Genomic DNA, 13,981 nt, shown 5'->3' with positions numbered 1-13,981 from the left:
AGAACTCTGGGAGGCCTAGGCAGGAGGACCCTTGAGCTCAGGAGTTCGAGACCAGCCTGAGCAAGAGTAAGTGTGAGACTTTATCTCTACTGAAAACAGTAGCCAGGCATTGCGGTGGCACCTACAGTCTCAGTTACGCAGGAGGCTGAGGCAGGAGGATCACTTGAATCTACAAGTTTCAGGTTGCTGTGAGCTAGGCTCATGCCATGGCGCTCTAGCCCTAGTGACAGAGACTCTGTCTCAAAATAAAATAAACCCGGAAAATGATTTCTTACTTTTCCACGTTAGTAATATCAGTCAGATCCATGAAGGCATTCTGGATATATTTCAGAGGTTCTCTCAGTTCTCACAGGCTTGAATGTAACGGTAAAAAATGTTTCATAAAGACTAATTCTGTTGCTGAACAGGGAAGAGAGGTTTGGTAAGTGCCTAATATGTGAGTGTGTTGGCTGGATGCTCTGTCAGGTGGACACAGGCACAGTTAATGCCTGTGCTGGGAAGAACCATCTCTCCAGATTCCATATATGTCACTTGAAGAATAGTGAGAAGCCAGCGTTTCTTTTTCTTTTTTTTTTTTTTTTGGCGGGGGCTGGGTTTGAACCTGCCACCTCTGGTATATGGGGCTGGCGCCTTACTCTTTGAGCCATAGGCACTGCCCAAAGCCAGCGTTTCTTAATTTTAGGCATTATAGTCGCTCTGTGGCTCTGGTATTTTCCTTTGGTATGGTGACAGAATCGTCAGATTAGAGTGTTTTTCATATGCTTCGTAAATCTGATATGTCAAGTGATAAAGTTACAACCTTAAATATGTCTTTTTTAAAAAAAACACACACACACGACATTAAAAAACATTGTAAGGCCCTCCTGCCTCTGGCCTCAATTCCCTGTGCTCTTTAACACTTTCAGTTTTGCATTTTACATTTATCTCTTGTCTGGATAGATCTCATGTGTTGGCATCGATGGGGTAGTTTGTTTTTCTTGTTCCTAGTAAGCTTTTTTTTAAGTTTTAAATTAGGGGATATAATTTTTGTTACATGGATACCTTGTATAATTGCTTACGTGAGGGCTATTAGGGTGCCCCTCACCAAAACAGTGTTCCTTGTACCTGATAGGTAAATTTCTACCACTCACTCTCCACTCTTCCCCTTCACTTTTTTTTTTTTTTTTTTTGGTGGGGGGTGGGCAGTCTCACCCTGTTACCCAGGCTAGTCTCAACCTGTTACCCAGGTTACTGTGCTGTCAAAGGTCACAGCAACCTCAAACTCCTGGGCTCAAGTGATCAAGTGATCCTCTTGCCTCAGCCTCCTGAGTAGCTGGGACTACAGGCGCCTGCCATGACAACCAGCTAGTCTTTCTATTTTTAGTAGAGACAGGATCTCGCTCTTACTCAGGCTGGTCTCCAACTTCTGAGCTCAAGCAATCCACCTGCTTTGGCCTTCCAGAGTGCTGGGATTACAAGCATGAGCCACCATACCTGGTCTCTTGTCATATTTTTAATTGTAGTAGCAATCTTTTTTTCTTTTTTCTTTCTTTCTTTTTTTTTTTTTGAGACAGTCTGAAGCTGTCACCTTCGGTAGAGTGCTGTTGTGTCACAGCTCACAGCAACCTCAAACTCTTGGGCTTAAGCGATTCTCTTGCCTCAGCCTCCCAAGTAGCTGGGACTACAGGCACCCACAATAACGTCCAGCAATTTTTTTGTTGCAGTTGTTTTGCTGTTGTTTTAGCTGGCCCAGGCCGGGTTTGAACCCACCACGTTCGGTGTATGTGGCTTGTGCCGTAACCACTGTGCTATGGGCGCTGAGCCTGTAGAAGCAGTTTTTTCAGTGTCTGCTATCTTTGTGCTGTCTGTTTTTACACTCCTGCATAGCTTTGTCTTTATCTTTGGTCAATGAACTATTTCTCTTCACTGTAGGTTTCTAATGTTGCTGTAGCCTTAGCACAGAGCCCCTTTTCCCTCTCCTGAAGGGCCCTATCTGCCTCCTTGGGCTATGGGGTCAAGGTTGAATGAGATGGTGCTAGAAGGTATGTTAATGATTATCAAAGTATTTTTGTAGAAAAACTGCCAACAGCTAAGTGTAGGTGTGCTTTACTGGAGCAGAGAGGCCATGCCTTTGAGACATCCATCAGCTGTCCACAGCCAGGGGTGTGGTGTCCGTGTGCTCTCCGTGACTAGCGTAAGGATGGGTGTCGAGGAGGAGCATACTGTTGCCACACTGAGTGGCTTTGCATTTCTGTGGGAGGCACAGGAAATCATCAAAAGAAAAGCACACTCAGCTAAGTGTCATTTGTTTTGCTGTTTTTCAGATCAATGTCCGGGTTACCACCATGGATGCAGAGCTGGAGTTTGCAATCCAGCCAAATACAACTGGAAAACAACTTTTTGATCAGGTTAGTCTCTGAACTTGAGAGAGAATTAACCCCCCCACCCCACCCCAAATTGTCTTGGTTTGCACACTTGAGGTAATGGATGAGAAGGATCTTTGAAAAGGTAAAAAAGCACTAAACTATTCTGTGACAGCAACTCAACAATAGACATTTCTGTCATTCTGGTGGGTATGTAAAAGCTGGAAGAGGTAGTCGTGTTAGTGTAGAAGCAAAGGGCGAAGGAAAGTAAGTTCCTGTGCTCAGTTTAAAGGGCTGCAGGCCTGTGTGTCTCACACCTTCCTACCTTCAACCATTTCCTCTGCCCCAGAGTAAAACTCATCTCAGTGATGGCTGAGTGAGCCTTTAGTTGTCCCATCGCTGAAATAAGGTCTTGAACGGAGTGACAGAGGTGTCAGGTGTGAGCCTGTCCCCTCTTCTCCCACCGTCCGCGAGTGACAGAGGTGTCAGGTGTGAGCTCGTCCCCTCTTCTCCCACCATCCGCGAGTGACAGAGGTGTCAGGTGTGAGCTCGTCCCCTCTTCTCCCACCGTCCATCTGTTAGATTTTTCTGCAGCATTTCCCCACCCCCCATCCCCACCCAGCCTGGAACCTGGGCTGCTCTTGCTCCATCTGTGACTGGATCCTAGGGTGGGGGCTTTGGTTTGATGGAGAGCATCATGGGGCCTGGCAGCTTCACAGGCACCCGGACAGTCTGACAGGGCTCTTCGTGCCAGAAGCTCCTGCAGTGGGAGAGGGAGGTGCCCTGAGCTGCTCACTGCCATCAACTAGAAGGATTTTCCAGCTTTGCATGAGATTGAGTTAAGTAGACATATCCCTGCCTTTTCCTTTCTGAAAACCTGCCACTGAAGCAGAGATAAAGGGAGAGACCTTCCTGCCATGGTGTGTCAGCATTAGGTTAAGCTAATTAGGTTAAGATTAAGGACATTGAAAGGAATGGTGAATGACAGTTTTCTGGGAATGCTGATTTTTTCTCAGAGCAAGGACCATAAGTTTTTTTTTTTTTTGAGACAGCTTCAAGCTGTCGTCCTGGGTAGAGTGCTATGGCATCACAGCTCACAGCAACCTCCAACTCCCGGGCTCAGGTGATTCTCCTGCCTCCCACGTAGCTGGGACTACAGGTGCCTGCCACAATGCCCAGCTGTTTTTTGGTTGCAGCCATCATTGTTGTTTGGTGGCCTGGGCTGGATTCGAACCCGCCAGCTCAGATGTATGTGGCTGGCGCCTTAGCCGCTTGAGCCACACAGGTGCCGAGCCATGTTTTTTTTTTTTTTTAGAATATATTAAAGAAAGGGAGTGATTATAACATATCATTTTGGGGAAGCCATAGGGATAGAAGTAGGGTTCTGAAACAGACCACACACAGATGTGCTGGAGGTAGGTCAGAGATTTGAACAGTAAAGGTCTGTGGCAGACAAGGGCAGAAAGCAGCTCTTGCTGGGAGGATGTATGGTGCATTTACAGGGTTGGTGACTTGCCCTGCTGAGGACAGTTGGCCACATCATAGCAGATGCCACAAAGGATTCTGAGTGTTGGCCCTGAGATTCTGACAGCTGTGGAGGAGGAAGGTCAAGTGGACAGGAGATTATTACCATTTGATGCAGATCCAGGCTGAGGCTGCACTTGGGTGGATGAAGTAGGAAGAGTGGACTGGAAATGGAGAAGGCACCTGGGTGTGTGGGCTGTTTCCGTGCAACTTTGGAATGACCCAGAGAGAAAAGACAAGGCAGGTTTAACGTCAGATGACAAGATGAAAGTTTGCAGGGAGCAAGAAATTAATAGGGCTGGACATAGAAACCTGGCCTTTGAATTCAGCTTTCTCTACACTTAGCTACCGTGAGAACAAAAGGCCGGGGGGCAAAGTGCTGTGTACAAAGTCTGTTTCTTTATCTCCCCCTGGGATGAAGAATCTTGGGTGAGCGGAAGGAGGATGAACAGGTCAGGTCTTGGCATTTAACAGACTCCTGGCGCTTTGGGAAGCATCTGGCCCCCAGCAATGTGGAAACAGGCCCCATTGGGAGTTCATTTGGAATTTCAGGTTTTACTTGAAGCAAGTGCTCTGTTACCTGAGTTTTCATTTCTAGTGTGTTCTTCAGTCTTCTATCCTCTTAAATATGAGAGAAGCCATATATGTGAAGACTGGTAGCATTTTTTTTTAAGGTTTAACATTATATATCATGAAGTTTAAGACCATAAGTTAAAGCCCCGGGACTTGGCTTTGATGTTCTTCAATGCGTGTCTGCAGCAAGCTCAACTATGACTTTTTTTTTCTCTTCCCAAGACACCCATGAAATTACCCAGCTCAGGACCCTCCCTGTAATGCACTTCAAGAGACAGGACCTCCTACTGTGGGGGGTGGGGGGTTTAAATGTGAAGTCCGTAACAACCTAGCATTGGGATTCTACTTTAGCTGTATCAGAATTTCACATTTCTAGAGTCTTAAAGAACACTAGGCTAGGCACCTCTTGGCACATGTAGAGCTGAGGGCTTCCTGTACCACTGCCACCCTTAACACCCAGGAAACCTGCCACCCACTGCTTCTGGCCTTCCTAGGACTTCTTCCCTGTTCCTAGTAGGTCAGACTCTTGGGTCAGCTGGCTGGAAGGTGGAGGCAGGGGGCCAGGGGAGGCTCAAGTGTTCACTGGTTACTTTGAATCACTTTGCACACAGACACACCCGATGGCCAATGAAACGGTGTAATATACACTGTCCTTGGTGGGCCATGGGTGGCTATACCTCCCTGTGTGCTGGCCACTAACCTATCTGGGGGAGGGATGTATTCGCTCAGGAAAACACCTGAAGTACAAAGGAAGAGAAGTGAGATTTTGTAAGATTTAAAGATAACCCTGAATCTGCTTATTTATATCAAAAACAAGTCATTCTTGGCCAGGCACAATGGCTCACGCCTGTAATCCTAGCACTCTGGGAGGCCGAGGTAGGTGGATTGCTTGAGCTCAGGAATTTGAGAACAGCCTGAACAAGAAAGAGTAAGACCCTGTCTCACTAAAAGTAGAAAAACTAGTGGGGCATCATGGGTAGCACCTGTAGTCCCAGTTACTTGGGAGGTTGAGGCAAGAGGATTGCTTGAGCCCAGGAGTTTGAGGTCGCTGTGAGCTATGACAGGACAGCACTCTAGCCTGGCAAGCAACAGAGTGAGACGCTGTCTCCAAAAAAAGAAGAAAACAGTTATCCTTGGCTTCGGTGTAATGACCTCTGAGTCCCGTGAGGCACTGCCCAGTGGGCTCACCTGGGCAGCCAGATGTCCTGTTCTACTGGGCACCCTCATGGATGACTGCCAGTAGCTGCTGCCTGTCTGAGGGGTTTCTCATGACCAGTCGGGCCCCTCTGTCTCTCTCACCCAGGTAGTTAAGACTATCGGCCTCCGGGAAGTGTGGTACTTTGGCCTCCAGTATGTGGATAATAAAGGATTTCCTACATGGCTGAAACTCGATAAGAAGGTAAGTCAGTGTTAACTATTTACAGGCTGTTAATCGGGTGTTGGTCTTCTCCGGTGACCTTGAACTTGGGCACCTTACCCTGTCTTTGTTTTTTTGTTCCTTTTTATTTGTGTTAAGTTTTTACAGGCAAAAAGGCTGCGAGTTTCCAGTAACTGGGGATATTGGTTGGAAATCAGATCCTGGCATTTCTCCTGCTCACTCACTGGAGTCTAGGACGGTTAATTGCTTAGTTTTAGTTGACCTTAGTTTTTTTCCAATGAGATAGTTAATCTTATAAACCATGAATCACCCATTATTTTGTAAGAACCTGTTACTGCTTTCTTTTAACCTATGATTATCTCCAGTTCTAAAGTCTAGATAATTCCATTAACAATTAAAAAGAAAGGAAATAAGCTAAACATTTTTTCTTCAAACTCTTCGAAAACTATTCTTTTTTTCCAAATTTCCACTTATGTCACCAAGATAAGTCAGAAGAGTGGTTGGATTTGGGAAGGGTGGGGTTGGGCAGTTCTTGAGTGTTAGGTCTGTGGCAAGTGGGCAGATCCCCGGCGTGCACATCACTGGGGGAGGAGGTGGTTACCAGATTTGAACTCTGTGGGGCAGATAGTCTCCTCCAGTGAGGCTTGGGGGAGGGCCCAGATGTCGGCTATGTGGGGCAGTGCTGTCCACTGACCTTGTTTGCCTTCAGTGTTAATCCAACAAATACATCTCTTCGGAAAACCTGCCCGGAGGTCCCCTTTGAGTAGTAATTAGAAATCGGGGACTTTGGGAAAGTAGGTCTTGCCTTTCCCATTGTAACGGGAGCTTGGCTTCCCTTCCCAGGTGTCTGCCCAGGAGCTCAGGAAGGAGAATCCCCTCCAGTTCAAGTTTCGGGCCAAGTTTTACCCTGAAGACGTGGCTGAGGAGCTCATCCAGGACATCACCCAGAAACTCTTCTTCCTCCAAGTGAAGGAGGGAATCCTCAGTGACGAGATTTACTGCCCCCCTGAGACCGCAGTGCTTCTGGGGTCCTACGCCGTGCAGGCCAAATTTGGGGATTATAACAAAGAGGTGCACAAAGCCGGGTACCTCAACTCCGAGCGGCTGATCCCTCAAAGGTGAGCCCCAGGTGCACTTGTCTGAGCAAGAGCATTGGTGTCACCCCCACAGTTGGAAAGCACAAGGTCTTTGTCAGCAGCGAGCGCTCCTCTGGCCTGGGCTTCTCAGTCGCTTGTGTTGAACTTTAGAATGTGCTGACCCAGCATGGCTTTTTAGTAAGGCACCGATGAGGGAAACCCAGCCAGGGAAGGGACTGCCATTCCTCGTGGCGAGGCCGGTGTTATGTGGGAATGCCTTAACATAACTGAACTTTTCAGAACTGACTGTTTAACCTATTTCTTGCATTCGATAATCTGGCCTCTGTTAAATCTGTTTCTGTTCACTAATGATCATGAAAAGTTACCCCCTTCTGAAGAAAAGGTCACTTAAAATTTTTCCAGGAGGACTGAGTCTGGTTCAAAATGCTAACTCTTGCAGGTACATCAGGAGGTAGAAACAGAAGCTCTTTGTGACTGATTTATTTGAAAAGAAAGCAAGGGTTTGAATGCAGGTGGGAATCACTTGCCTCTCACAGCGCTGGGGGTGATAGCACTGTGTCCTTTTGCTCTGCAGAGTTATGGACCAGCACAAACTTACCAGGGACCAGTGGGAGGACCGGATCCAGGTGTGGCACGCAGAGCACCGTGGGATGCTCAAGTGAGTACAGGCCTTCCGCTGGAATCTGTGGCCCAGGCCAGAGTGCGACCTTGGCCAGTGTGTGTGTGGGGGGGGGGTTCTTCCCACCTGGCTACAGGTGTGTGCTCGCGGGACGCCTAGCTTCAGGCCTGAGCTCCAGCCCTGGCACCTACTGAGGTATCCAAAGGAACCAGGCCTTTGGGGAGCAGTTTAAACAAAGCCAAGGTTCTTGCCTGAGGAAAGCAGCTTAATTTACACCTTCAGGCCCTAAATGGTTTCTCCCTCCTTTAGAGTAGAAGTGTTGTGTCTGAAACACTTCATTTTAGTCAGAGGGAGCATTATTTTTCTTCTGTCAAAGAGGTGCTAAGTTTGTTCATAGATGTAAGGGGGGCTTGCCTTGAAAAGTATACATATAAATGAATGAAAATGGATCCCACGTGAGAAGTGCTGATGTCAGAGAAGCCATGAGGAGGGACGAGATGGGACATGGCTGCTAAGATGGTGACTGGGTGTGAGAGGCGGCTGACTCCGGCTGGTGGTGTCCCCGTCCTGGAGGCCTCGCCTCAGACCTTCACTGCAGTTCTGAAATTTGTTTGCATCTTGGGCCTCAGAGTTTGTGCTTCAAAGTTTCCTGTCAGGCACAAAAATCCTTTGTGGAGGGGAAACAGGTGAAAGCTTACACCAGTGGCTGCTAGTGAGGGCGCATTGGGTGTCCCAAAAGCCCATGTCGGCAGGAGAAGGAGGACTGTGCCTAGCAGTAAAGTTTAGAAGAAAACTTTGTCTCCAGAGAAGCTAATAGGAGCCAGTCCTTCCAGAACATGTGAGGCACCTCGGTGTTGGGGTCCAGGACTGCACAGAGACCCTTCTGGGCACGTTGCTGACTTCTGGCTGCTGGGGCCCCTCCTGCCTCCATGTGGCACAGCTGTGGGCAGCCAGCTGAGGGACAGGGACTCAAGAGCTCATGGTTGTCAGCCCATCCTCTGTGACTTGCCTTAATTTTACAAGGCAAAATTGTAAACGTTGGGGGCTCTTGCTGTTTTGGACATAGCGTGCTGCTGACGATTGGCCTGCATTCCTCCCCATAGAGACAGTGCTATGTTGGAGTATCTCAAGATTGCTCAGGACCTGGAAATGTATGGTATCAACTATTTCGAGATCAAAAATAAGAAAGGAACAGACCTCTGGCTTGGAGTTGATGCCCTTGGACTAAACATTTACGAGAAGGATGATAAGTGAGTTGAAGTTTACAATTACCTTTGCTTAAAGGGGTGGTGGGCCTGGAGACAGTGGTAAAAATGGCAACCTTAGGGCTTATTTTTGAAGTACTAGTTGGCAACTTACTGGCCCACAGTGTGACTCTTGAAAGGCGTTGGGCTGTGCCGTGGCCATCTCAGAGGGTGGTCTAGAAGCATTATCTCCTCCTGTCACCAAGGTCTACATAACAGGACTGGTGGTGTAGTGGCAGGGTCCATGCCACCCTGAAGCCCAGGGTGAGGAGGCATCTGCAGGAAGGCATCTCCTCCCGGTCCCGACTCAGCCCCCTGTCTGGCCACCTGCAGGTGCCAGGGCATCCGTAGCTGTCTCCTGGGCTTGAGGTTTGTGCTATTCCAACCAAGAGTATTTTAATTAGCTCAGAGACTTGGAGAGTTGTAAGTAGCAGCCTGTGTGTACAGCTCAGCTAAACTTCCGAACCTGAGGAAGGTATCTCCTTGTTAGTTGAGCAAGGCCTGAACATACAGAAGCCACGTGTCCAGGAGCCAGACCTCTCACTGGCTGCAGGGGCTCATGGTTATAGATACGATGTACCCGCCTGCTTCCTGCTGGGGCGTTAGATAACGCGGGGAAAACATCACTCTAGTTCAGCCAGGGTAGAGTTTCTGAGGTGGTTCCCTGAGCTCAGAGCATGAGCCCAGATTCCAGATCCTTCTGATCAGAAGCTCCCTGAATTTAACAGTTGAAAACCAATGGGGGGAGGTCAGGAGCATATGGAAACAAACTGTCCCTGACCCCTTCCTCACCTTCAGTAGGCAGCAAGAAGCAACCATCTCTTTGGGAGGAGGACAGGTTCCTTGCTGTCCCTGCTCTGAGTGGCCCGTGTCGGCCTTACGGCACTAGTGCATCCTTCAACCCTGTGATGGCCATCAGGTTCAGGGGGCTGGCAGAGAGCAGCAATTCTGGCTGAGAAGGTACTCGGGCAGGAACGCTCCTGGGGTCCGCATGCCGAGCCCTGCCCTTTGTTTGGCCTGTGTTCCTGCTTCATATATGAGAACCAGAGTGGCCTGGGGCTCAGGGACGTACCTGGTCCCTCTGCCAGCCTTGTCTGTTCCTTTAAGGGACAGCTCCTGCATTTCCCACTTGTGGCTTGCCCATCTCACTTACTCTCAGGTGTTTCTGTTCTCACATTCTCCAAAAACCCTCTCTGGGGTTCCCGAGGGGTGTGGCACTGTTTTTGACAAATGATGTCACATGAAAAAAATCCATTTCTGACCCCACCCACCTGGATTCTTGCCAGAATTCAGAGCACAGGTGTAGTTCATGTGGGCAGAGCAGGGACCTGGGCCTGCCGACCCCCATCTCACCTCCAGCACCTGCTGGTGACACGGGGTACAGGAAGGGAGGCAGGCATGCCCACTGACAGGAAGGTGCTGATGCCAGTTGGGTGACATGATGCGACAGGTTTTACAGTCACAGGAGCACTCTGAGAAGTGAGTTATTGCCAACTCTTGGACTCTGGGTTTACTCCTGCTCAAGTGTGCCAGATGCAATATTGGCAAAGAAACAAGTCCAGCCTGGGTCAGTAAGGAGACTCGGGACCAGTCCGTGACCCTCCCGGGAAGCCCAAGCTGAGGCCAGTGGCTGTTAACCCTGCCAGGGACCAGGGCCCAGTGTCCCCGTGGGAACATGTGTGGGAAACTGCCTATGCCTTTGAACTCCCTTGAGTGAGAAGGTTTTGTAACAGCCATGGCCAGGGCTATCCAAACAGGTTTTTCAAGCTGCAAGAAATAGCCATAGGTAGTAACTGCTGTCAGCTCGTAACTGCCCCAACCCACATAAATACTTAATTTTCCAAGTAAAGATTTGAGCTATGTGCCCCATTTAGCCCTTATCTAAAGTGGGCAGTTCCCCCCCCCCCTGCCCACTCTCCCCAACAGGTGCTAGGTGGGCCATTCAGTTAATAGGCCCGGGTTGTTCTCCTTCCGATGAATATTGACAATTTGGTTAGCAGCGTGAGTAGGAATTGTTCATTACTGAAGTCTAAAAACTGCTCTGAGAACTCTTTAGTTGAATCATTAGCATTCGTAGTAGAACTAAGAGTGGAGAATTAGATATTCTTGATACAGTGTTCAAATGAGAAATCTGATATGTTAAGTATATGAGCGGAGCTCTAAGAGACTTAGTGCACTCTGCAAATAAATAAATCCATCTCTATTTTATTAAAACACCCTCTTTGGTATTATGCTCTGACTGGGAAATGTCTCTCGGGGTCCTCTTTTCATTGTGCACGCAGCCATCGGGGGAGTGTGCAGGACTGAAAGCATTTCTCATCATCCTTTATTTCCTTCATCCCTGACTCAGAAGAGGAAGGAGTGTAGAGAGGAAGCAGCAAGCAGCTTCCTCATGGCCATTCCAAGCTTATGAACAGCTCAAGTCCAGCTTAGCCAGGTCATAATTCTGCCGAGTACTGTCAGACCAAAAATAAAAAACAAAACCTAAAGGAGTCTGATCCTGCCCCCAAATTCTTTAGTCCTTTAAAGGCACTTATCCCCCACAGCTTTAAGCCTTTCAGAGTAAGGAGGACGTAACCACGGAAACCAGTGGCATGACTCAGTGATGCCCTGAGTTCCCTCAGTGCTCTGAGACCTGTCAACAAAGTCACATTCCTAAAACTTCTGTATCCCATAAATGAAGATAAAATAACACAACAGGCTTCTTGTCTGTTTGGAGTACTATGAAGCCTGTTAGCCAGGGGTGTTTTTGGAGAGATGGGTGGTGCTCGTAGCACAGAGCTGTGAAGAAGGAAGTTAACAAAAGCTTTGACACCAAGAGCCAAAGCCAGTGTCCTGCTGTCACACCCTCAGGTGCACTGTGACTGCTGTGCCCCAGAAGAGCCCTCTGTCAGGCTTGGGAGCTCTCTCAGCACCCAGAGCCCACCCCACTGCCTTGACCTGGCTTATGTTGTCATAGCAAGACCTACATTGCCCATTAGTTTTTATTTAAGCTTATTGGACACCACAGGGCACCACCCTTGCTGTTTCTCAAAGGGAAGTTTTTACAGGATGTTGGAAAGGACTGGTGTTGATTGCAGTGTCTTTGGTGACAATGAACGCTGCTTCTAGAACAGTATTATCCCTACAAGAATGGGGTAGGAAGTGTGAAGAGAGCAGAGCAATGTGTCTTGAAATCACATGGTAGACTTTCCTGGAATGCTAATTAAAAGCCAGTCTGGGCCAGTTATGTCTTAGCATCGATAAAGGAATCACATGGGCCTTTTGTTTAGGGGACTTCAGTATGAGGGCCCCCCCTGGAAGTTGGAGGGTTACACAGAAGGTGCCTGACTAGCCGGGAAGAGAACCAGGGGAGCAGAATCCATAGGAAGCCCTGTCCCATCCTGAGTCTGGCAGGTCTAGAAAGGTGGGGTCTTGGCCCAGCTGGTTTTCAAAAAACTAAATAATAAGGCAATGACTTAAGTGATACCAAGAGAACAGTTGGTGCAGCACAAGAGACTGCGTGGAGGGGAGAGGCCTCAGGAGAGGGCCCTGGGCAGGGAGGTGGCCCTGGGGGACCTTTTATTAAAAGGTAGGCTTGAACCCAAGAGAGTTTGGGGCTGGACTCGAAGGCTCCCCTGTGCTGAGGACAGAACAGTGCTGACATTTGAAGAGGGGAATGGATTGGCTGACGGAGAAATTAAGCAGACAGGCAGATGGGAAGTGGGGCTCTGGCAGGGTGAGAGTTGGGAGAGGGTGGTGATGTGGGAATGAATGGCAGAAGCACGGTGCCTGAGGGGAGAGGTGGAGGGATGCACCCAGCTAAAGTCGTGGCTGGCATCAAGACGGCCAGCCTGGGTAATCTTAGATTCCCAAAATGGAGAAAAATGAAAGTAAGACCATACTAAGATTATACCTTATAGACAATCACTTACTTAACCTAGTATATATCACATAATGCTTCCTGGGCTACCTTCATATTTTTTAATTGAACTAATAAGAATAGATTTGCAAACCTCTTAGCCAATTCAAATACCTACACACGTATATCTTTAACCATCTTCCCTTTTTTTCACTCCCAAACCTTAGGTTGACCCCAAAGATTGGCTTCCCTTGGAGTGAAATCAGGAACATCTCTTTCAATGACAAAAAGTTTGTCATTAAACCCATCGACAAAAAGGCACCTGTAAGTTCACATGGATTCCACATGGGATTTACTAATTTTCATTCTTAAAGCTGAGCTTTCAGGATAATGCTCAGATTTCTCTATGTGAAGTGATACTGGGGAAAGGAATTGCTGGTAGGTTATGTTGAAGATCAGGGATCCTTTGGCCACGCGAGTGATCATTGCATGGAAGATTGTGGTGGAGACCAGGCATTTTGTCAAGATCTATCTGATTCTGAACCACCTGAGGGTAGTTCTGAGCCATTGATCTTTGCCAGGTAATAAGCATTTCCCAAAACGTGGGGTTTCTGGTGTGACATGCCCAGGCTTGTGCAACGTCCATGCTCATGTGGAGAAATGGGGTGCAGGTCAGCATCTTCCTGGCCTCCAGCTGGAGGGCAGATGAGACCTGCTAGTCTGAAGGACCAGAATCTGACTTTCAGAGCAGTCCTGGAACTCAGCTAAGTTAGGTGAGGCCCCAGCCACTGCTGCCCGGAAGCTCCGCCTGTGTCTTGCGCCTCTGCTTTTTCCGGCCCTGCCTGACACCCCTCCGGGGGCTACCTCTCATGCAGTGGGGGTTGGCAGCGGAATGTGGCTGGAGCCGGGGCATGCTTCAAGACCTAGAATCTGAAAATAGCTGCAAAGACCAGTGCATTATGGAAATTTGTTTTGGTTTTATTTATTCTGCTGACATTTAAACTCTTAACTGCTGTTTGCTCAGAACATTTAAGGCATACATCCATAACCGTAGCATTTTGGAATGGGTAAGGATTTTGTTGTCTAATGAGAAATCTGGCTTTTAGAAAATTGCCCCTTGAAGAAATGTTGTTAGCCTCCTTAGAGCCTGTTTTGAATTTTACTAAAATTATAGATTAGAGAGGACTCCATGTCCTCATGTAATCTCTGTTCCTTAGTGACAGCGTTTAGCTTGGAGCGGCAAACATGGGCTGTGCTCCATGCCATGGTTGTCCTTAACCCTGTGGGGATTGGATACCACACAGCACTGGGAGACCCGCTTAAAACAAACTGTGGGGTGGTGGTGTCCAATTGCTTTCCCCAC

At 48.2% G+C, this 13,981-nt stretch overlaps 1 protein-coding gene across 2 annotated transcripts in view; it reads left to right on the top strand.

The window, feature by feature from the left end:
* The window catches only part of EZR (ezrin), a 50,772-nt gene that overhangs the window by 28,484 nt on the left and 8,307 nt on the right, over positions 1-13,981 (top strand). The window contains exons 3-8 of one of the 2 annotated variants that reach the window (XM_053590424.1): positions 2,304-2,387; positions 5,743-5,838; positions 6,661-6,935; positions 7,489-7,572; positions 8,637-8,783; positions 12,846-12,942. In XM_053590424.1, coding sequence (XP_053446399.1) covers positions 2,304-2,387; positions 5,743-5,838; positions 6,661-6,935; positions 7,489-7,572; positions 8,637-8,783; positions 12,846-12,942 — 783 coding nt within the window. Of the gene's footprint in view, positions 1-2,303; positions 2,388-5,742; positions 5,839-6,660; positions 6,936-7,488; positions 7,573-8,636; positions 8,784-12,845; positions 12,943-13,981 lie in introns of those variants that run through there. The other variant, XM_053590425.1, reaches the window with a different exon arrangement.

Source organism: Nycticebus coucang, chromosome 5 (genome assembly GCF_027406575.1).
Source record: "Nycticebus coucang isolate mNycCou1 chromosome 5, mNycCou1.pri, whole genome shotgun sequence".
NCBI lineage: Eukaryota > Metazoa > Chordata > Mammalia > Primates > Lorisidae > Nycticebus > Nycticebus coucang.
Note: the sequence above shows the minus strand (reverse complement) of the source record. Positions and strands in the feature narration are given on the sequence as shown.